The sequence below is a fragment of the Megalobrama amblycephala genome, linkage group LG12 (assembly GCF_018812025.1).
Source record: "Megalobrama amblycephala isolate DHTTF-2021 linkage group LG12, ASM1881202v1, whole genome shotgun sequence".
Taxonomy (NCBI): domain Eukaryota; kingdom Metazoa; phylum Chordata; class Actinopteri; order Cypriniformes; family Xenocyprididae; genus Megalobrama; species Megalobrama amblycephala.
In genome coordinates, this window is record NC_063055.1 from 26,058,464 (window position 1) to 26,083,802 (window position 25,339).

Consider the following 25,339-nt stretch of genomic DNA (forward strand, 5'->3'; position numbering starts at 1 on the left):
ACAAGTTAAAGGTGCGTAGAACGTCTTTTTAAAAGATGTAATATAAGTCTAAGGTGTCCCCTGAATGTGTCTGTGAAGTTTCAGCTCAAAATACCCCATAGATTTTTTTTTAACTGCCTATTTTGGGGCATCATTAAATATGAGCTGATTTAGGCTGCGGCCCCTTTAAATGCTCGCGCTCCCCGCCCACGGAGCTCGCGCTTGCCTTAAACAGTGCATAAACAAAGTTCACACAGCTAATATAACCCTCAGAATGGATCTTTACAAAGTGTTCGTCATGCGGCATGTCTAATCGCGTAAGTATGGTATTTATTTGGATGTTTACATACAGAGATTTATAAAGAATGAAGTTGTGTTTATGCATTATACAGACTGCAAGTGTTTAATAATGAAAATAGCGACGGCTCTTGTCTCCGTGAATACAGTAAGAAATGATGGTAACTTTAACCACATTTAACAGTACATTAGCAACATGCTAACGAAACATTTAGAAAGACAATTTACAAATATCACTAAAAATATCATGATATCATGGATCATGTCAGTTATTATTGCTCCATCTGCCATTTTTCACTGTTGTTCTTGCTTGCTTACCTAGTCTGATGATTCAGCTGTGCACATCCAGACGTTAATACTGGCTGCCCTTGTGTAATGCCTTGAACATGGGCTGGCATACAGGGAGTGCAGAATTATTAGGCAAGTTGATTTTCTGATCATATTTTTTTCCCAAGCACATTTTACCAATTCCAATCCACATCAATCTTAATAACTACTATTAATATTGTTTTTAATCATTTATAAGTGATATATAATTGTTCATGAAGGCTGGAAATGAAAAATGCCTTATATTCAGGTGTGCAGAATTATTAGGCAAGTTTTCTTTTACAGGCAAAATGAGCCAAAAAAGAGATTTAACTCAGACTGAAAAGTCAAAAATTATTAAATACTCATGAGAAGGACGCAATACTAATGCAATACTAGAAATTGCAAAGTTAAAGCATGACCAAGGGACAGCAAAATGCTCATTGGGTCAGCGGGGTCAGACAAAAACAGGTGGAAAAGAAAAGACACATGTTAACTGCAAAATAATTAAGAATTAAGGTGAAGAATTAAGTGTGAAACCATCAGGAACCCTTTAGTCTCCAGCGCCACCATTTTCCAGAGCTGCAACCTACCTGGAGTCTCCAGAAGTGCAAGGTATTAGGATCTCAGAGACTTAGGTTAGCTAAAGAATCCTAAAAAATGACCTGCACTTGATAAGAATCACAAGCTGAAGTGTTATAAAATACATGAAGACTGGGTTTTAATAGGGCTTATAGACAGACAGCTTGAGAATGACTCCTGATGGACCAGCACCACATCCTCTTGTACCACTGTTTGAAGAATTTATCCAGAATCTGGCAGTAAGGTGTTTGAGTTCACTTTTAGTCCATCTCTTATCCTGAAATGTCTGTCTTGCAGAGATGGACTAAAAATGATCTTCCAAAACTTACTGCCAGATTCTGGAAGATAAATTCTTCAAACAGTGGTACAAGAGGATGTGGTGCTGGTCCTTCAGGAGTCACTCTCAAGCTGTCTGTTTATAAGGCCTATAAAAACCCAGTCTTCATGTATTTTATAACACTTCAGCTTGTGATTCTTATCAAGTGCGGGTCATTTTTTAGGATTCTTTAGCTAACCTAAGTCTCTGAGATCCTGAGACCTTGCACTTCTGGAGACTCCAGGTAGGTTGCAGACCTGGAAAATGGTGGCGCTGGAGACTAAAGGGTTCCTGATGGTTTCACACATAATTCTTAATTATTTTGCAGTTAACGTGTCTTTTCTTTTCCACCTGTTTTTGTCTGACCCCGCTGACCCAATGAGCATTTTGCTGTCCCTTGGTCATGCTTTAACTTTGCAATTTCTAGTATTGCATTAGTATTGCGTCCTTCTCATGAGTATTTAATAATTTTTGACTTTTCAGTCTGAGTTAAATCTCTTTTTTGGCTCATTTTGCCTGTAAAAGAAAACTTGCCTAATAATTCTGCACACCTGAATATAAGGCATTTTTCATTTCCAGCCTTCATGAACAATTATATATCACTTATAAATGATTAAAAACAATATTAATAGTAGTTATTAAGATTGATGTGGATTGGAATTGGTAAAATGTGCTTGGGAAAAAAATATGATCAGAAAATCAACTTGCCTAATAATTCTGCACTCCCTGTATGCAAATATTGGGGGCATACATATTAATGATCCCGACTGTTACGTAACAGTCGGTGTTATGTTGAGATTCGCCTATTCTTCGGAGGTCTTTTAAACAAATTAGATTTTCATAAGAAGGAGGAAACAATGGAGTTTGAGACTCACTGTATGTCATTTCCATGTACTGAACTCTTGTTATTCAACTATGCCGAGGTAAATTCAATTTTCAATTCGATGGCACCTTTAATGTGCCAAATTAAAGGGAAAAGGCTCAAACAATTAATTTAAAAGTTCTTCACAAGACTCAAACAACAAATTAGCTCTTTGACTATTTAATAAATGTGGTCACACTTTAGTTTAGGGTCCAATTCTCACTAGTAACTAGGGATGTCCCGATCATGTTTTTTTGCCCTCGAGTCCGAGTCATTTGATTTTGAGTATCTACCGATACCGAGTCCCGATCCGATACTGCTATAATACATAAAAAAGAATAAAGAAGAGCGAAAAAACAGATCCAGGATCCAGGAACGGTGCTTTTCAGGTTTTTCAGGTATCTAACAGTAGTTTTCACATACAGAAAATGGATAAAGTAATCAAATATAAAATATCACTGCATATTATCTTTACTGTATAAAATAAATAAAGATTAATCATTATTGAAGTTACAAAAACTATTCAGTCAAGAGCAGTGAGTGATTTCTTTGTTATTTGTTGTTTGATTTAACATTAAAAACAGGCAGCAGGAATAGTTTTTTTCCCTATAAGACATGCACGATCCAGTAGGCCTACATATACTGTTACACATGTGCCTTTCTTTCTCGACTAATATACGTTCACTTAAGACATAACCGACTATGTTTGCTAGGATACTCGCTAAGACGGGCATGTTGACATAATTTTTGTATGAATTTGTCCGCTGAAGCGCAAGACTTGAAAGAGAACTCAGTATTTGCGCGCTGACTGAAATAAGCGTGTGCGCGCTTCGGATGAGCGCACACAAATCTTCTCACAGCGCGCGAGCTCTCTTTCGCGTTTTGTTCTTGAAGGTTTAAATCAGCAAGGCTTACATGAGTTAGTTTAAACACAGATAGCAGCGTGTGCTGTTCAGGTCTCACCTGCGCTCGCGCTATCAACGGCGATGACGGCGTAAATGACTGGACATTAGAGCAGACGGCACTCGCAGTTAACAGTTTACAAAGAGTAACTGTTTTGTCCACGCGTTCTGATTATTGTTGTTGTACCGTTTTGCGCATCCATCGACTGAAACATACATTATCTGAACTCTGTCTGTCTGTTTCCCACGTTGCTATTTTAAACAAACCATATTAACCAATAGATGCGTCCTCATTCGAGATGGACCACGGTGCAAGTGCGTACCGAACCGTAAGTGGAGAACCGTACGGTTCGATTTTTTACAGAGAACCGTTGCACCCCAATACATATATATCAGAGTCCTGATCGGGAGGTAACGTCCGATTCCGATCGAGTCTGAAACCACGTGATCGGGCCCGATTTCCGATCGCGTGATCGGATCTGGACATCCCTACTAGTAACCAACTATTAACAATGACTTTTGCCTCAGTAAACTCCTAATTACTGCTTATTAATAGTAATAGTAAGACAGTTCACCCAAAAGTGAAAATTATCCCATGATTTACTCACTGTCAAGCCATCCTAGGTGTATATGACTATCTTCTTTCAGACGAACACCGCAAATGACCGTACACATACTGCGCAAGTCGACTTGCGCTAAATGAGTAAACCCTTGAGGCGATGTATGACGCAGAATGTAGGAGTAGCGTAAGCTTAGACACTTCTCGCGGTTTAGACAAATATGGCTCTGTAACAACCTCAAGCTGCTCTTCTATCGAAAACCTCCGACATTTCTCTTTACAGTTTCTCGTTTTAGACTTCTAATTTGTGACCGGTGTTTTGTTTTGCTCTCTCCTTTACGCTTCAGCGTTCACCATTACATCACGCGTCGGGTCAGAGGTCACTCTTCCGCCACAAAACGATGCGTACGGTTATCTGTTGGAAGCTAGTTATTTTTCTTTATAAAGTTTTAAATATGGATATTTTTCTTACAAAAACCCATCGCTTTATTAACCCCCTGGAACTGTATGGTGGATTATTTTTTATGATGGATGGATGCATTTTTTGGGGGCTTCAAAATACGCGCCCTGTTCACTACCATTATAATACTTAGGAGAGCCAGAATATTTTTAAATATATCTCTGATTGTGTTCATCTGACAAAGATAGTCATATACACCTAGGAAGGCTTGAGAGTGAGTAAATCATGGGCTCATTTTCATTTTTGGGTGAACTCTCCCTTTAAGTTTAGGTATTGGGCAGGATCAAGGGATCTAGAATATGGTCATGCAATTAATATGTGCTTTATAAGTACTAATAAACAGCCAATATTATAGTAACATGCATGCTAATTAATATTGAGAGTTGGACCCTAAACTAAAGTGTTACCATAAATGTTATATAAATATAACAAGCTCCACTGAGATTATGCATCTGTGGCTTGCTGTTGAATAACACAGAAAATAATGTGTTTTTAATAATTTAATAACTTGTCCTGTCTATGGTAATGCACTTACAATGGAAGTCTAAGGCCACGTTCACACAGCAGCAGAATACGGTTGTCAGTCCTGTAGTTGAGTCCTTAATACGGTTGCGTTCACACGCAGTGCGGTTATTTACGTGAGTGACAACCGCATTCTATAAACGAACTCACACCTGTACATTTTCAGGACTCACAACCGCATTTTCGGAATATTCGCGCTGTGTGAACGGAACCCTACTGGACAATTAGTTGTCTGTCACGTCATACAGTGCAAGAGTGCCGGTGTTTTGTGTGTGGTTTCGCTTTTGGTAACTTACTGCGACAGAGATGTGAGCTGTGCATAGATCCAGTCACTGTTCTCTACCGGAGCGGCTCATGTCAGTTTTGTGTTTCTTTTCAAATGCCGTGTATGCGCGAGATGTCGCAAAGGACGTGACACGCGTGTGCGTCGGTTAAAGACTCCGGCTAGCGCGTGTTTACGTGCTGATGTTCGTTAATGAAGTTTTGATGGATGAACTCGCGGTTCAGTTAGTCTCTAGTCATGTGAAAAGTGATAGTAAGAGAATGCGGGCTTGACACTCACTGCACGTTCATACAGACAGTGTCCCAAACGCTACTGTAAGTTGCTGTGTGAACGAGACATTTCGAGACTCACACCTGTAAGTAAATGCGGTTGTCAAACCCAAAAAATGACTGTGTGAACTTGGCCTAAGAGGTGATAGTATTTGGAGTTTAAAACCAGAAATAAGAATCTGAAAATTTTGATCTACATAAAATAAATAATAATAAAAAAATAACGATTAACGTTGCTTTTATTAGTTATTTTATCTCCAGGTCATAAAATCTAGAATTCTTTCCATTCTAAATCAGAGCAGAGCGATACGATTACATTTATTTTAATGAATTAATATACATTCACATTTACAAACATTACGGCAAAATTTTGTGAGCAAAAATGTCCGTTATCTGTTGTCAGTTGTGTAGCGATATGAAGCACATCTCTTACAGAAGTCACTTTCAAACTGTGGAGCTTTCTATTAGTCAACATGGTGAATTTGTGTGACCTACTTGAACCTGTTGCTAAATATTAGTCTTCTATTCTAAGTGTAAAACAGAATATACCAATCAACTTGTCATATTTCTTTGTACCTCAGTGATATGCGAGCGTGAGTTGAACTCGAATAACACCCGATATGCCAGTAAATTCTTTTAAGAATGTTTATAACAAAATTAACAGGAAAACAAAACTGTTACAGAATCAGAAAACTAACGCTCCAATCCTAGATCTCAAGCCAAGTCACCAAGTCAACTTATTATCTTCCAAACTGAAGGTATGAATTAATTTTTGTATTAAAACCAATAACACAAGTTCTATTAAATACATCAAAAAGCATGAAAAGAGAGTTTGACAAAATCCCAAACCCTTTAATTTCCTTTTCCTTTGTCCCAATGGGAAATGGAACGGGCCACTGGAGAAGCACAGTGGAAACTGACAGATTTGAAGTGACAGCCTGCACAACCTCAGCCACGTCAGACAGTCTTTCCGTCCCTGCGGTTTCAACTGCCTGCTGCTCAGAAATGGGAATATGTTATGAATATACTAAACCACAAGGTACCGTCACCAGGTACAGTGGTTTCTGCCCTGTGACGTCTGAGAGAGCATTCTGATGAGTTGGACACAGTTTACTGACACGCTGCCCAAGTGGAAGCAGACGCTCGCTGTGGATTATGTAAAGGAAATTTGGTTAATGAGAAAGATGTGTGCGGCTGGGAGAAGGGAGATGGCATGCGTCAGCTCAATCCACATGTTTACCTTCTTAAAATTTACAGTGACTGTCTGTTTGTGCATTTCAGACCTCTAGAAATGAACCAGCCCACAAGTTAAAGACCAAGAGATAATCTGAGTTACAGCCGACTGAAGTTATTTCTGACTGGCCTTTAGGTTATTCACATACCACAATGACACAAGAGCACCTGGAAAACTCTGTGACCATGAGCTCGGGCCTCGTGGCAATGACATACTGTATGGTCTGTTGTGCAGTTCAAAGTCAAACATCCTCGTCTTAAAAAGCGCATCTCGTAAAACAAGACCTCTTAAACATAAAGCCTCCAAATCCCTTTCTGATCAGGTCGGGCTCTCGGCTAACAGCTGGATTAGTCATAAAGACCTCGCTGCTGATGAATAAGATGGAACAGCGTAACTGAGTGAGAGATCTGGACTCTGCTGGACAATCCTGAGGGAGGCATCCATTTCAAGTGCTGTCAGTGCCTTTAGAGGAGACTGATGTGTGTGTAAATAATCCCTGACTGGGCTTCTGCAACATCCACGAGTGTCTTTGACAGATGTCTTTTCATAAGAGAGAAAAAGCGGCTACCAATGTACCAATCTGGATTTCAACATAATTTCATTGTATTTTCCATCTTACAAAAATGTTCAGAGAGCCAATGAGTGTTTCAGTTCATGCATTGTGCAGTGATAGAATATTTGAGCTTAAGCAGGAATCCCTGAAAAACCATTGAAATGGTTTGACGTATGTAATTTACTTTCCTGTGTTGATACCTAAAACAGGATATGGCACATTTCTCAATCATTCCTGAACTGGAGCAGTATATTGATATGCCCTCTGCTGTACACTGGAGAAAGTGCAGATGAGACAAGGCAAAAAAAAAAAAAAAAAAAATTCACTTAAAATGAACCCTGCCATCACCAATCATCTACATGTCAAGAAACAATGGGAAGCCATAATACTGAAGTAAAATGCGTTTGCTAGCATTAAATGAGTCAATATCACAAAGCTGGTTAAGTCTAGTGAGGCATGACCCGTTCCTCTCCCTGACCCAAATTATGTTTCTGTTCAAAGGAAACATCTTATACTTTAGTTATGGCCTTATGGCATTTCTGACTGAATGGAAGTGGATGAAGGTACCAAAATACCATTAACATAAGCGCAACTGTGATCTTTTACTAGCACTCACCTAGGTAGGGGATGCAGGGGGCCATTTTGAGGGACCTGATGTACTCTCTCATACGGTTGTAATTCTCTTCCTTTGACGTCAGAAAGTCAAGCTTCTCAAAGGTGGCCTTGTCCTTTCGACTGATCAACTGTTCAGAACAGAAAGCAAACAAACAAACAGTTCATTCAATCAGCAAATTAGCAACAACTAATGGCTTCTTCTCAAGTGTGAAACATACAAATCAGACGTATTCAAAGTCTGAGTGCAGGATAGGAACAAAAAAAGGTAATGAATTCAAGTAAAAAAATAAAATATTAATATATACAATTATTGTCTTTGTTACTATTACTGTTGGCAAATAAGTACATTGTTAGTAACTGAATTCATTCAAATATGATTTTAAAAAGATGGTATATGGTCTTAGTCTTAGGCCACCATTAGATGTTGTTTTAGCAATGATATAATGACCATATATAATTATTTCTCAGTCTCTTTATTAGAATATAATGAGAAAATACAGTAAATTTGTACACAGTATTAAAAAAGATGGAACAGCTTTCATAGGCTAAAGTGGCAAGTATTTATTGACCTCCCTTACACTTGAGCAATAGCAGGAACCTAGCTCTCTTAAACCTAAATGGAACAGAAAAGAACTAGAAGACCAAGAAAACTTTCAAAATCTGATGAGAAGTTTCTCAGAGTTTCATTTTTGAGAAAATTGAAGAAGTCCAGGAGGTCACACTAAATACTGATGTCTGCTTAAAGGTGCCCTAGATTCAAAATTTGAATTTACCTCAGCATAGTTGAATAACAAGAGTTCAGTACATGGAAAAGACATATATTGAGTTTCAAACTCCATTGCTTTCTCTTTCTTATGTAAATCTCATTTGTTTAAAAGACTTCCGGAAAACACGCGGATCTCAACATAACACCGACTGTTACGTAACAGTCGGGGTGTACGCCCCAATATTTGCATATGCCAGCCCATGTTCCCAACATTATGAAAGGCATTAGACAAGGGCAGAACGTCTGGATGTGGAACAAGAACAACAGCGACAATGGCAGATGGAGCAATAATAACTGACATGATCCATGATAGCATGATATTTTTAGTGATATTTGTAAATTGTCTATCTAAATGTTTCGTTAGCATGTTGCTAATGTACTGTTAAATGAGGTTAAAGTTACCATCGTTTCTTACTGAATTCACGAAGACAAGAGAGCCGTCACTATTTTCATTTTTAAACACTTGCAGTCTGTATAATTCATAAACACAACTTCATTCTTTATAAATCTCTCCAACAGTGTAGCATTAGCCATTAGCCACGGAGCACAGCCTCAAACTCATAGAGAATCAAATATAAACATCAAAATAAATACTTTACTCACATAATTCGAAGCATGCATACAGCATGCATGACGAACATCTTGTAAAGATCCATTTGAGGGTTATATTAGCTGTGTGAACTTTGTAAATGTGCTGTAATATAATCGAGAGCTCGTGTGGCAGGGAGCACGTGAATTAAAGGGGCGGCGCGCTGAAAAAATCAGTGCATAGTTAATGATGCCCCAAAATAGGCAGTTAAAAAAAATTTATTTAAAAAAATCTATGGGGTATTTTGAGCTGAAACTTCACAGACACATTCAGGGGACACCTTAGACTTATATTACATATTTTAAAAAGCATTCTTGGGCACCTTTAGAAGAAGCCATTTTGTTCAGAATACATTTTAATGTATATACAGTATTATTTTTATTTTTTTTTCTTGGCTAATTCATCATTTTATAATATTTGAATGAATTAATAGAAGTATCTGAGATGAAAAACATTTGCCAATAATTACACTACTAATTATTATTTTATTATTTTAAATGTGTTATAATAATAATAATAATAATTATTATTATTATTGTAACATATTTTTCATCTCAGCTATGCCTTATTCATTTAAATATACTGCCCTTGAAAAATAAACAGTTACTCCCCAGTTGGCCACTAACTTTAGTAGGGGGAGGTGCTGTTTTGTGAATTTTGTCAGAGGGGAGCTTCACTAAGTCTTCTGATCTAAATAAAGCTGTCTGCAAATATGATAAATATGAAAAACAAGACAACCTATTGGGAGACTAATAAAAATGTGTTCAGAGAAAACTTCCCAGAGCTTAAACTCCAGATATACAAACATATGCTATCGGCACTGGGTATATTTCTCATTTCTGGAAAGCACATGATCATATGAAATGGGTTCAGTGTCTAGAAAGATTTTATGAGTGGCATAAATTCACCCAACGCTTCGTTACAGCACACGCTGTTGAAAAACATCAGTAGGGATGACCATGTGCAAAAACCCTGTAAGGATTAACGGAAAGCTCATTAACTCAAAAATTCTTTATCACATCAAATGCTGCAGTACATTTCCACAAAGTACTTCAACATGCTCTTCTGGTGTTAGACAAATACACATACTGCAATCCAGTCAGTTCACACTTTCGTAGGTTTGGTCAGAGAAAAGATTTTGTTCAAAAAATGCAAGCAGTATGCTGAAACCACACTGTTGACAGATGAACACAGTCTCCAGAGATGAAATCACATATACTGACATTCCCTTATTAATGTTCACATCTTGTTGAACTCAGTGTCTAGAATACCCTCCATGTCTTCTAGCGTAATGTTAGATTATGTTATACTCTTTTAAAAATGATTTTTAGTTGCTTTAGACTAAAGAAGGATGGTAGGAAATAGCACAAACATTTTATTTGCAATTTTAAATTTTGAGTGAAGTACATTATTTAAAGGGTTAGTTCTGTCATCATTTACTCCCCCTCAAGTTGTTCCAAACCCATATGAATTTCTTTGTTCTGCTGAACACAAAGGAAGATATTTGGAAGAATGTCAGTAACTAAACAGATCTTGACCCCCATTGACTCACCCCCCACTGAATTTCATTGTTCTGCTGAACACAAAGGAAGATATTTGGAAAAATGTCAGCAACTAAACAGATTTCGCCCCCCATTTACTACCATAGTAGGAAAAATAAATACTAGTAGTCATTGGGGGGTCAGTTTGGTTACTGACATTCTTCCAAATATCTTCCTTTGTGTTCAGCAGAACAAAGAAATTCAAACATGTTTGGGTGAGAAAATAATGACAGAATTTTCACTTTTGGGTGAACTATCCCTTTAAAATTTCTCTCTTCCATACAACGAAAGTGACGGAGATCAGAGACTGTCATATTCCAAAAAGAACAAAACAAACAAACAGACAAACATAAATTCAATTTCATGCACGGAGCACCTTAAAATCCCAAAAAAATAAAGTCATGGGGCTTTTAAAAGATATGGTGATGAGTAAATGATGACATAATTTTCAGTTTTGGATGAGCTACTCCTTTAAATAATGAAACGGGGGAAAAAAAATGTATGAAGGGGTTGATCATGGTGTAAAAAAGCTGAATGTCACATTAAAAAGTCATGCATCCCCGAAACACAGTGGGACTGTAATAATCAGATTATATTAGTCATTTACAAGCAGAGTTGCTCAAATCAGCATAACTTTTGGATACATTTATGTTCCAGCAGCTTCATACTCAAGCAATACAGCAAGGGAGTGGAAAGCTCACTTGACAGTAAGACAGCGCTCTATGGAATATATTATCATCATTTAGATGTTGGCCTAAAATTTACCTGAAGAATTTAATAAACCACAACTTGGATTCTTCTCCTTTGGACTTGCAACAGAGAAACAGAAAAGTGTTTTTTTTTTTTTTTTTTTTTTTATTTGCCAAAGGAAGCGGTACGGATTTTATTTGATTTTAAATGGTGTTGAGATAATCCATGGCAGGAAAGTTAGATCACAATACCATCAATCAGGGAGCCTGGTGTGGAAATAATAATATTATGACAAAGATTTGAAGAAGTATTACAAGCTAAGGAAGACTGCTTATGATATTTTAAGGAAATACTAATTACAAAGCCATTACAAATGATGAACAGGGATAGATAAATAAATTATAAGTGCACCGGCATATTTAAGTGAATGTGATTTCCATGTGTGTACCATCTCCGCAGCTACACTAGTCATTTTCTAGCCTGAGCTAGAGCACTCAAATGCCAAAACAAAAGCTTTTTCTGATCTCCTTTATCAAGCTTCCACCACCCGCCACCAAGACCACAGCAGCAGCCGGCCTCGCTCCTCAAGCGCAGGGGCTTGAGCGGCTGCCACAGTGGCATTACTCATACAGTGCTAAACTATTCCTCCGAGGGCGATAAAAGTGAGGGGATTTTTTCAACCACTAACATCTTTATTTTATTTTGCAGTAACAAATGACTGACTTTGATTACAGTATAGTTCATGGAGGCCATTACTGTGCTTTCTGCCTCTATAGCTGCTCCAGATAGCAGTTAAAGCCTTCATACATCAACAGCTCTAAAGATGGAGCAGCACTGAGCTCAGGGACACATTCCAAACAACTTTCCACTGAGTTTGAGGAGGATGAGCGTCTTACCTTCAGGTGCAATGTTAAGAGATGTACGTCCATTTGTCTTTTTTATCTATCTTAAGACTGGAAAAAGAGTGGAACAGGGGATCAATTAGTAAGTGGAAGTAGAATTATGCAAGAAAAAAGGATGGGAAAATGAATTAAATGGTAGTATGTTACAATTCCATATAAAATGAATGGCCAACTGGTTTTATTGATCAGCCAAAGCCAATTTTTAACTTGCATTTGTCAGTTGGCAAGCATTGTGACACTATGCTAGGATAAATACTGGAACCAAGGGGCCATCTGTCTACACTGTATATAAGCCCGCTCTTCTCCATCTCTCATCTCTCCCCCAAAAGCTTTACATCTTTCCTTCTTTCCATTAACATGCTACCAAATTCTTTTTTACTTCATTTCTCCAGTATCTCTCCTCCTGACACTCATTTTAATACTGTGTATATACAGTGGGGTCCCAAAGTCTGAGACTTCTACTGAAAATGTATATATTTTGCATAATTTATCTAATTCTATCGAATCATTAATCATATTATATGAACAATAAGCAGAATAAACTAATTAATGTGTTCAAAAGACTTAAAGTTGAGTACATAACAAGAATTTTCATTTTGGATGGATGGATAGATGGATGGTCATGCAATGTATTATCAGAATAACAAATTGTGTGAAAAGTAAAATAATAATAAAAAAAAATCCACAAAGACCACAAGTTTGTCTCAAACCTTATGATCATGTTATCCAGAATGATTTGAGATGATCATTTGACTCTTTATAAAGAATTGCATGACTAATGTCACTAAACTATTTAATTAGTAACCAACAAATAGTGCACAATTATCAGTTTATTTTAACATTTAAAGGTGCCCTAGAACTTCTTTTTAAAAGATGTAATATAAGTCTAAGGTGTCCCCTGAATGTGTCTATGAAGTTTCAGCTCAAAATACCCCATAGATTTTTTTTAATTCATTTTTTTAACTGCCTATTTTGGGGCATCATTAACTATGCACCGATATATAGGTTGCGGCCCCTTTAATTCTCGTGCTCCCCCTCCCCCGGAGCTCGTGCTTGCCTTGAAAAGCATAAACACAGTTTACACAGCTAATATAACCCTCAAAATGGATCTTTACAAGATGTTTGTCATGCATGCTGCATGCATGCTTCGAATTATGTGAGTATAGTATTTATTTGGATGTATTACATTTGATTCTGAATGAGTTTGAGGCTATGCTGCGTGGCTAAAGCTAACATTACACACTGTTGGAGAGATTTATAAAGAATGAAGTTGTGTTTATGCATTATTATACAGACTGCAAGTGTTTAAAAATGAAAATAGCGACGACTCTCTTGTCTCCGTGAATACAGTAAGTAACGATGGTAACTTTAACCACATTTAACAGTACATTAGCAACATGCTAACGAAACATTTAGAAAGACAATTTAAAAATATCACTAAAAATATCATGATATCATGGATCATGTCAGTTATTATTGCTCCATCTGCCATTTTTCGCTATTGTTCTTGCTTGCTTACCTAGTCTGATGATTCAGCTGTGCACATCCAGACGTCCTGCCCTTGTCTAATGGCTTGAACATGGGCTGGCATATGCAAATATTGGGGGCGTACACCCCGACTGTTACGTAACAGTCGGTGTTATGTTGAGATTCGCCTGTTCTTCTGAGGTCTTTTAAACAAATGAGATTTATATAAGAAGGAGGAAACAATGGAGTTTGAAACTCAGTGTATGTCTTTTCCATGTACTGAACTCTTGTTATTCAACTATGCCAATATAAATTCAATATTTAATTCTAGGGCACCTTTAATGTTATAACCTGAACTTTCCTTTATTTTTTAATTTTTCAAAATCCTAAAACATTGATCATTTCTGCTGTAGGTTAAAAAAAAAATGATCTCAGACTTATGGACTCCACTATATGAATCACTATTTATGTTTAATTCTTACTTCATGACTGACAGGCAGCATCCAGTGCATAAACCAGAACAGACCAATAAACCTAAAAGTGCTGAAAATAATGAGAAAGTCATATCAAATCTGTATCTTTGTGTATAATGTGTTCCAAAATGTATACCAGCGAGCACCGTATTCCTCCTAATTCATCGAATGCCTACTGGGAAATCAGCAGTTAATCTTCAAATAAGTGGAAACATGGCCTTGAAGTCAAGCGGTTCAGAAATTGGCTGGAACAAATGACAAAGAATTACTCACTCCAGTCTGTGCCATAAGTAGTGAAACATAAACCATTTGCACAGCAAGACCGAAAACAGTCATTATAGTCAGACAGAACCATCAGCAAATACACGCAAGTGCCTTTTCATTATGAACAGGACAAATGAAATGCTTCAATCTATAATTAAAACCACAATTTAAATGTGCACATTTTCTTGAGCTTCAGGGTTCTGGGACGTATGGAAAAAAAAAAAAAAAAACTCTTAAAACAGGGCTGTGATGAATCAGAATTTATCCCTCATGTGATTGGCAAGTTTCACAAACTGTATTTCAGTTTCTTTCTCTCAGTTTTTACTGTTCAAGCTTTAAACAAATAAATAAATACATACATACATATACTATGTGTGTGTCCTGTGGTATCTGGTACCAAGATATTGTAATGGATAGAACATTTTGTTTGTCAAGCACATCCCACAGGTGCTCAATTGGAATAATATCTGGGGAATTTGAAGGCCAGGACAACACCATGAACAATATTTAGGTGCCGTAGGTGGCATGTGTCAAATTTAAGTCCACATGAATGGCAGAACCCAGGATATTGCACAGAGTATCACACTCGCTCACCAGCTAGTCGTCATCCCATAGTGCTTCCTGGCGCCATCACTTCCCCAGGTAAATACCGCACATGCATGTACACAGCCATCCACGTGATGTAAAAGCAAAGGGGACTCATTGGATCAGATGACCTTCTTCCATTGCACCAAGGTCCAGTTCTGACACTCGAGTGTCCAATGTAGGCACTTTTGGTCATCATAGGCACTCTGATTGGTTTGCAGCTACAGAACATCATATGCAACAGAATGTGACGCACTGTGTTGTTTTTTTGTGTGACGGTAAACTTTCTTTGTCTCAGACCAGATGGGATGGCCTTTGTTGCCCTAGTGCATTGATGAGCCTTGGGTGCCCTGTCACCGTTGTGTGGGTGTCCCTCTCAGACTGCTGACCAGGAGCAACTCACAAGCCTTGCCATTTCAGAAATACTCAGTTGTCTTGCCATAACAATTTGGCCCTTGTCAAAGTTGCTCATATCTTTATTCCTGCCCATTTCTCCAGCATCCAACGTGCTGACTACGAGAACTGATTGTTTGCTTACCATCCAATCTTTCCAGACCTTAAAGGGTTAGTTCACCCAAAAGTTACATTTCTGTCATTAAGTACTCACCTTCATGTCGCTGCAAACCCGCAAGACCTTCGATCATCTTCGGAACACAAATTAAGATATTTTTGATGAAATCCGAGGGTTTCTGAACCACACTTAGGCAGCAATGTCATTGCACCTTTTGAGGTCCAGAAAGACATCGTTAAAATAGTCCATGTGACTACAGTGGTTCAATCTTAATGTTACGAAGCGACGAGTATACTTTTTGTGCGCAAGTGCCAAGTCTCCTAAGCAGTTGACGTAGTAAATGTAGTGCAGGCTTCCGGGTTTACGTTCGAGCGGCAGCTCAGTATTGGCCGACGCTGTACATGTGAGCAGCACGATGCATGCGTGTAATGCTGACACAGGAAACAGCCAATAACGAGTCGGCGTTCTGACGTTGAACATGGAAGCGCTTCACTGCGTTCACTGCATCAACTGCGTAGGAGAATGACAAGGGAGAGAAGAAATTGTTGTTTTTGTGCACAAAAAGTATTCTTGTCGCTTCATAAAATTAAAGTTGAACCACTGTAGTCATATATAACATATTTTAACAATGCCTTATACCTTTCTGAATAAAAATATCTTATACCTCGAAAGGTGCAATGACGTTGCTGCCTATGTGTGGTTCAGAAACCCTCAGATTTCATCAAGATTATCTTAAATTGTGTTCTAAAGATGAACGAAGGTCTTACAGGTTTGAAATGAAATGAGGGTGAGTAATTAATGACAGAAATTTCATTTTTGGGAGAACTAACCCTTTAATAGACCCTAAAAGATGATCAACGATATTCGCTCCACCTGTGACTTGTTACAATGTTTTGGCTCATCAGTGTGTGTGTGCAAAAATTGGCATTTTGTCTGTAGGACTCAATTGGATTTTGTGACGTAAACAGAATCAATAGCAGCTTTTCACTGTTGGGCCAAACCTTTCTCTTTGCTTAACCGTTCCATTCCGTGCCGATTTGGCACAGCCAGTTACAGAGAAACTGGTTTCCAGGCAACAGAAAAGTGACCAATCCTGAGTTGTGACGTCACTAACGTTACATGCATTCTACCGGCACTGTTCAGCACGGTTAGCGAACCACGCTGAGAATTCCGGGCTGAGAATGGTTTGTAATCGTGCTGTGCTGTACCAGGCTCAAGAGGAAATATAACTGGAACCATCCTTTATCGTTCTTAGAACTGTTCGGCCCGACGGGGAAAAATGGCTAATGATCAATGAATTATACTGGTAAATTGAATAAACCTTGCTGTTAAATACTGTATTAAATAAATGACTTAGTTAAAAATATATGATGCATAATATTCTATTTATTAATTTAATTGTCAAAATTCCCATGTGGCAAAGCTAAATGCATGGCAAGAAATTTGAGCTTGTGGTATCAGACAAAAGGTCCTGCCGCAATTACTTCTAAACAACATGCTCCCTCTTTTTCCATCTTTTCTCAATTTGCAGAAGTGCTGTGGCTAAACGTGGAATGTCAACTCTGGAAGCTGCTTACATCCCAAATCATTAAGGTCTCCAGTGAGTATGAACTCTCTTTACCACCGACATCTCTCAACAAAATAAGTATTGAATAGGAAGACAGTCATTTACTACTTTTAAAAAAAACTACTGCACTGAGCTTCTTTGGACCTTTATCTGTTTGCACTCCTTCCCTTTTTAATATGATTTACAAAGTAAAATGCAGTCAGAGCTGGGTAGTAACGGATTACATGTAATCTGGATTACGTAATCAGATTCCAAAAATCAAGTACTTGTAATTAGAGTAAACTACTTTTTAAAATACTCGTAATCAGACTACAGTTACTTTTTTATGGATTACATGATTACATATTATTAACACAATGGCAGTAAGTTGTTCACAATTCATTGATTCTCCTAATTTAATTTTTTTTTAACGTTACATTTTTTTCATAATAAACTCGCCTCTTTTATACATTTGTGATTCTTCGAGTTTTTCCGGCGGTGAGGGGGAAATATAGGTGAAATATATATATGAAATAATAATAACATAATAATAATAATAATAATAATATATGAAATATAGATGAAATATTTCATGTAGCAGTGATATTGCTGTGAATTTCATGTTTTTCAATATGTGATGCGATCTGGGAAAACCTGTCAGATGTTGCAATGGAACGTTTTCAGTAAAGTCAAAAAATAGGTTGAATGTCATTTTTTTGTCAAAATTGGGTTTTCATTAAATTATCATTCTATAACATCTTGTCTATCATCTCTGAAAATATCTTGGCAAAATTCACCTGTTAAGTGCAGAAAAATAGCGATTTATGGTGGTAAGGCTGTTTTTCTTTAACGTTACTGTTGAAGAACACACCCAGCGGAGGTAAAAAAAAAAAAAAAAAAAAAAAAAAAAAACACTACAAAAACAGTTCACCTATCAAAATAAACCATATAACATGTAGAATGAAGGTTTATTAATGCAAATTTCCCGCCAGTCCTGTATAAACTATGGCATGCAAAGATTTTTTTTTTTTTCTAATACAACGTTATCATGAGAAGGCGGAGCACAAGAGAACAACGGAGCTATAATGAACACACATGTTCTAATTATGTGTTTATTAGAGGTTGAATTCAAATCAAATACTGCCAAACTGTCCATACCACTTCTGAATAGGATGTCTACTTCATAAATTGTATGAAAATATGGAAATATATGGTTCAGATCACTCAAATAAATGGAGGCGCCCTTAAATGGTCAGATATGGAGCTTGGGTGTCTTCAAGTGAAAACGTTTGGTACTGCGCCCAAACAAAATCAAACTTAAAGCTAATTTTTGAAAAATTTCAACCTAAAATTTTGGAATGTTGACATTTTTGGCTTTTATTTTCTTGCAGTTTAAGAGTAAAACATGCTTTGTAAAATATTATTATAAAATATAAACAATTATATTTTTACATTTTCATAAATTTAAACTTCTACAACTTTTTTTTTTTATTTCACTTTCATGATTTATTTACAATAATAACACAATAATCTGACTAGTGTCTTCTTTAAAACAAGACCAACCTTAGGTCTATATTCCAAAGCATTCTTGAATTACAACCATTTATGTTTGGATAGTGCATTTTCATGTCTATGCGAAAAAAGGGGGTGACAGTTATTTAAACCTGTTTTTCTCAGAATTCCGTTCCTGAAAATCAGAGTGATCAGCCGACTTCAGATAACCAATAACTTTTGTTACATACAAGCTATGAAAGAAATCAGATTTGGAAAGGGCTCGAATCCAGCTTTCATATGGTATTGATGGTATTAATTTCACCATGTGATGGGTTTTCGCAGATCACATCACATATTTGTATTTGTAATGTTGCTGTTTTCTAAATTTACTTAATTTTAAGTAAATATGTTTTAAAATCATAGATGTGATTTTGTTTTATTCAGTGTTACTATCAGTAAACACTAACAGGTACATTAGTGTTAGTATTAACTGTCCATACATTGCACTTTAAAAAAATCTGTTGAGGCTCTTGTTGGTGAATAGAATATTTTTTTTTTGGAATATATTTCTTCTGTCAAAATAGTTTAAGATTATCCTACAATATTTGTGACATCAAATAAGAGTTAGCACAAAAGTAATCTAAATGTAATCCAAAAGTTACATTACGAAAAATTTGTAATCTAAGAGATTATATTACTGATTACAAATTTTGTCATGTAATTTGTAATCAGTAACTGATTACAATTCATAAGTAATCTACCCAGCTCTGCATAAAGTACATGTAAAAAGTAACAAGACAGAAATTAAATGATAGTCATCAGTTTAGGCATGGAGTATGATTTTAAGGAGAATATGAAAGAAGTGGATTATCTGCCATACCAATTCAGAAGCTTTTAATACAGCCCTACAGATAAAATATTAATTAATGAGCATGAAAAAAACATATATAATTCTTTGTACTGTAAATGTTGATAAAATGCCTATTGTTTTCTACAAATATCCTGAAGTACCCAACTAATTCAAATGTGCCCATTGAGGGCTGGTTGTAAGTGTTGTCAGTACAGCATATAGTTTAGTCCATCTATTTTTCCTCTCAAGAAAAGAGGCCAAAAGCTTTTGGACATAAAACTGGGGTGATGCAAATACTTATAAATAGATTTAAAGCTTTGGCAACGATAAACAAGGTCACAGAAACAACCCTTTCAAAATTTTCCAAGCCACTTAAATGTTCAGAAAGAGATCCAATAGGCTCATTCTTTCACTGTCCTCATGCATTCAGACGGCCTTCTCTGCAAATAAGATCAATGGAAATCCAAGAGCACTAGGGCTCCCAGGAGAAATAAACACAAACACTGCATTGTCAGCTAAATTATAAACCAGCAGAAAGGCTAGCATTTGGTGGTTATACACAATAAATCCCCTGTAAGTGAACAGAATATTAAATGAGAGATTTTTCCTCAAGTCTTCCTAAATAATGGAAAATTCCTCTTGTATGTGCTGCAGAGGCTATGAAACTATATCACAAATTGAAAGTTCAGAATTTATGATCACATTGAGGTAATCAACTAAATACTAAATTTCCATGCAAGCTATATTTCTCATACTTAACCTTTTATTGTATGGCTTATATATCTTATACATTTCTATTTACATAAATATTATTTATATATTTTAACTAGATGCATAAATAAAAATGTTTAAACAAATAATAATAAAAACAAATAATAATAAAAAAAAATAAATAAATAATAATAATAAAAACAAAACAAAACAAAACAAAAAATAAGACCACCCAAACCTTGCTTAGGTCTTGCTTACCGCCCAGGACTTGCTCAGTCTGAAGATGGGTGCGCTCTGAAGGGCAGAGACCACCGACACCAGAGAGTGCAGGTTATTTAACTCAAGCAGTTTCTATAAAAACACAGAAGACACAGTCTCAATAAACATTAACCCAATTACATGACTCATGTAAGACAACTGTAGGCTTCACATAAATCAGGACCCGCTAAAATAAAAGTATGGTTTATTTTTTAGAATTTTTTACTTTATTGTAATGGTACAAAACGTGGTAAAGGTTTGGCACTTGCTATGTGAACACTCAAAAAAAAAAAAAAAAAAAAAAAAAGGACATGATTTAAAAAGGTTAAAAAAGTCGTCATACTTGTATCCCTTGAGGTAAAAATTATAGCATTGGAATTTAATAAGAAACATATTCCATTATCTATCGGAAATGTTTGGAACTGCACCCAAACAAAATCTTACTGAAAGCTATTTTTTTGAGATACCTCAGTTTTGTAACAACTTTTTTAGATGTATGGCTTTGATTTTCTCATAGTTTTACATAGTAAAACGTGTTTAGAAAAATACATTTTTAAATTTTAAAATAGTGTTTTTCATAAAAATAAACATTTCTTTTTTGTTAACTTTTTTCCCCCCACTTCAGCAATAATCTGCCAAGTATCGTCTTTAAAAAGAGACCAAACTTAAGTCTGTGCTACAAAGTATTCAAGATTTATGACAGTTTTATTTGAAAATTCCATTTTCAAGTCTATGCTCAAAAAAGTAGATAACTACTGCATACAGTGGGTACGGAAAATATTCAGACCCCCTTACATTTTTCACTCTTTGTTATATTGCAGCCATTTGCTAAAATCATTTAAGTTCATTTTTTTCCTCATTAATGTACACACAGCACCCCATATTGACAGAAAAACACAGAATTGTTGACATTTTTGCAGATTTATTAAAAAAGAAAAACTGAAATATCACATGGTCCTAAGTATTCAGACTTTTTGCTGTGACACTCATATATTTAACTCAGGTGCTGTCCATTTCTTCTGATCATCCTTGAGATGGTTCTACACCTTCATTTGAGTCCAGCTGTGTTTGATTATACTGATTGGACTTGATTAGGAAACCCACACACCTGTCTATATAAGACCTTACAGCTCACAGTGCATGTCAGAGCAAATGAGAATCATGAGGTCAAAGAAACTGCCTGAAGAGCTCAGAGACAGAATTGTGGCAAGGCACAGATCTGGACAAGGTTACAAAAAAATGTAAGGTTCCTAAGAGCACAGTGGCCTCCATAATCCTTAAATGGAAGACGTTTGGGACGACCAGAACCCTTCCTAGAGCTGGCCGTCCGGCCAAACTGAGCTACTGAGGGAGAAGAGCCTTGGTGAGAGAGGTGAAGAAGAACCCAAAGATCACTGTGGCTGAGCTCCAGAGATGCAGTCGGGAGATGGGAGAAAGTTGTAGAAAGTCAACCATCACTGCAGCCCTCCACCAGTCGGGGCTTTATGGCAGAGTGGCCCGATGGAAGCCTCTCCTCAGTGCAAGACACATGAAAGCCTGCATGGAGTTTGCTAAAAAACACCTGAAGGACTCCAAGATGGTGAGAAATAAGATTCTCTGGTCTGATGAGACCAAGATAGAACTTTTTGGTCTTAATTCTAAGCAGTATGTGTGGAGAAAACCAGGCACTGCTCATCACCTGTCCAATACAGTCCCAACAGTGAAGCATGGTGGTGGCAGCATCATTCTGTGGGGGTGTTTTTCAGCTGCAGGGACAGGGCGACTGGTTGCAATCGAGGGAAAGATGAATGCGGCCAAGTACAGGGATATCCTGGACGAAAACCTTCTCCAGAGTGCTCAGGACCTCAGACTGGGCCGAAGGTTTACCTTCCAACAAGACAATGACCCTAAGCACACAGCTAAAATAACGAAGGAGTGGCTTCACAACAACTCTGTGACTGTTCTTGAATGGCCCAGCCAGAGCCCTGACTTAAACCCAATTGAGCATCTCTGGAGAGACCTAAAAATGGCTGTCCACCAACGTTTACCATCCAACCTGACAGAACTGGAGAGGATCTGCAAGGAGGAATGGCAGAGGATCCCCAAATCCAGGTGTGAAAAACTTGAAAAGACTCATGGCTGTATTAGATCAAAAGGGTGCTTCTACTAAATACTGAGTAAAGGGTCTGAATACTTAGGACCATGTGATATTTCAGTTTTTCTTTTTTAATAAATCTGCAAAAATGTCAACAATTCTGTGTTTTTCTGTCAATATGGGGTGCTGTGTGTACATTAATGAGGAAAAAAATGAACTTAAATGATTTTAGCAAATGGCTGCAATATAACAAAGAGTGAAAAATTTAAGGGGGTCTGAATATTTTCCGTACCCACTGTATGCAGTAGTTATCTACTTTTTTGAGCATAGACTTGAAAATGGAATTTTCAACTAAAACTGTCATAAATCTTGAATAAATACATTTCATTTAAAAAAAAAAGAAAGAAAAAAAAGGTAATTTTGAGCGGTATGCAAGGAGCACGAGAGGGTTAGTCAATGTACACTGATTTGTTCGGATTTCACTCAATTTTGATATATTCGGATTCTGGCCTTGTCACATTTTTCTCCTTCTGTTTTTTTTTTCCCCTACTTAGGCTGACCTCTGTAAAGCACTATGTGTCAACCACCTTTAAGGAAAAAAGGAAAGCAGCGCTGCTTTGGTTTTTAAGTCATTGGCCGATCTGCTTTATCCATTAGCATAACCGTTATCATAGCCCACTCAGGCTAACTAGGGCATGTCTGCTGGTAGCAGGGTACGCAGCTCTTTCAGGTTTGGCAGGTGGAGCAGGGTGAGTGTTCAACCATAAGGAGTCATTCAGCGGGTTTCCTGTGTCATGGTACATTGAGTTTCAGGAGAGTATGTAGGCTGATTGAATTCACAGCAGTCTGTGGCTCTCTGCGTGTGTGACTGTTGGCACGAAAGACAAGATAAGCATCTAAATAACCGCATGATGGCTTGGGAAATTTCTCAAGTATCATTTCAAGAGAAATACTTCTTTTTAAATTAGATAAAAATTTTAATCTTGATAATATAAGTGTTTTTTTGATTTGGAAATCAAAACAAATCAAAACTCAAAAACAATAAACTCCATGTTACTGTCAATTGAATGATTCAGTAAATAGCAATTTACTTTGAACAATAGAAGTGGATTGGAAATATAAAACCACAACTTTTTTAATCCTCTTTAATTTCATTTTACAGCTCATTTATTCTCAATGCAATGCAGCTATCTGTACTAAATTACATTTTAAAAGCAATTACAAGACAGATGGAAAGTCAAATAAAATGTGTGAAATGATTTGAGAGTACTAAACTGTGTGTAGTTATGAAGTTATGAGAAATTACAGTATTTGGTTTAGGAGTAACAATGATGACATATTAGTGTCATATTATGACACTTTTTATCTTCTCCCTTTGTTGGTTGCTATCTTCATTTGAAGATCATTAAGAAATGTAATGGCTCTGCCTTTCTTACAGTTGGACATATTGAAAGCTGTGTAAACTGAGTCCATGGATCACAGTCAGATGAAGCCCTCATCCTCCATTCATGCCACAAACACTCACCACTCCAGTACAACCTCTCTACTCACTCTCATTGATCTAAAACAGAAGGCTTTAATCTATCAAGACTCGCATAACATCATTAAAATTGCCCACTGTTAAAAGACAATTCTTGAAAGCGCCCACAGAAACCTTTATGTTTAATGAACTTCTAATAACACAAGTTATGGTAACGCCAGTGCCAAGGACAATTACCAGGATATAAAATGCAATTCAGATGTGAATACAAATATTAATAAATGTTTGACTGAACTTGATTAAAATTATAGGGTTCTATTTCTGCTGCCATGGCAACACACACAAAGCAAAAAGAATTAATGATAAATAAAGTAACCAAGCTGCACTGTCTGAGGGAACCGTGAAAAACAAAGAATGTCTCACCTTGGCAATTTTGATGAAGTGGCCCAATATTTCTGCTCGAATTTTCAGTGTTTGAGCTGTCAATATCTCCCTCACTGCCCAGAAACTGACCTAGGAGAAGAAAAGGTCATATGTAAATTGACAAGAACTAAGATCCACAACAGTAGGTATTCCCACAATAGTTGTTAGGATTCAGAAAATGTATTTAAAACTACTTTAGTGAAGGTAGAGTTAGTGAAGGTTTATATAATTTATAGCTATATGTTATTTAATTGCTCTGCTGGCAAATACCAACAGTTCTCAGCAAACATAACTCAGCAAAATTTGCAGCACACACAAGTTTGCTCAAACTTTAAAGAGTTAGTTCTCCCAAAAATGAAAAATTATGTCATTTATTACTCACCCTCATGTCGTCCCACATCCGTAAGATCTTCGTTGATCTTCGGAACACAAATTAAGGTATTTTTGATCAAATCTGATGGCTCAGTGCAGCCTCCATAGACAGCAATAACACTCCCTTTTTCAATGCGCAGAAAGCTACTAAAAACGTATTTAAAACAGTTCATGTTACTACAGTGTTTCAACCTCAATATTTTAAAGTGACGAGAATACTTTTTGTGCACCAAAAATAATAAAATAGCAACTTTATTCAACAATATCCAGTGAAGGGCGATTTCAAAACACTGCTTCATGAAGCTTCGATTCTTTACGAATCATTGGTTGTGAATCAGTGATTCGGAGCACGTATCAAACTGCCAAAGTCACATGAACTATTGACGTTTCAAAACACTAATGACGTAACAAAGCCTCGTTTACTGAAATCATGTGATTTGGTGCTCTGAACCACTGATTTGAAATCTCCCTACACTGGATATTGTGGCATAAAGTCGCTACACAGTAAAATCCACAGAGTTAAATCAACTCTGCTCAGATAACATTTGGTCCCTCTCTGAATAGTGTTAAAATAACACTGAAGCAGAGTTAAAGTTAGTGGGAT

General features: G+C 36.8%; 1 protein-coding gene across 2 annotated transcripts in view; it reads right to left on the reverse strand.

The window, feature by feature from the left end:
- Window positions 1-25,339, reverse strand: part of ralgps1 (Ral GEF with PH domain and SH3 binding motif 1) — a 152,608-nt gene that overhangs the window by 87,107 nt on the left and 40,162 nt on the right. For both annotated transcript variants that reach the window (XM_048210036.1, XM_048210035.1), the window contains 3 exons: window positions 24,364-24,453; window positions 20,387-20,479; window positions 7,741-7,867 (listed from right to left, as the gene is read on the reverse strand). In XM_048210036.1, the coding sequence (XP_048065993.1) occupies window positions 7,741-7,867; window positions 20,387-20,479; window positions 24,364-24,453 (310 nt within the window). The remainder of the gene's footprint in view (window positions 1-7,740; window positions 7,868-20,386; window positions 20,480-24,363; window positions 24,454-25,339) is intronic.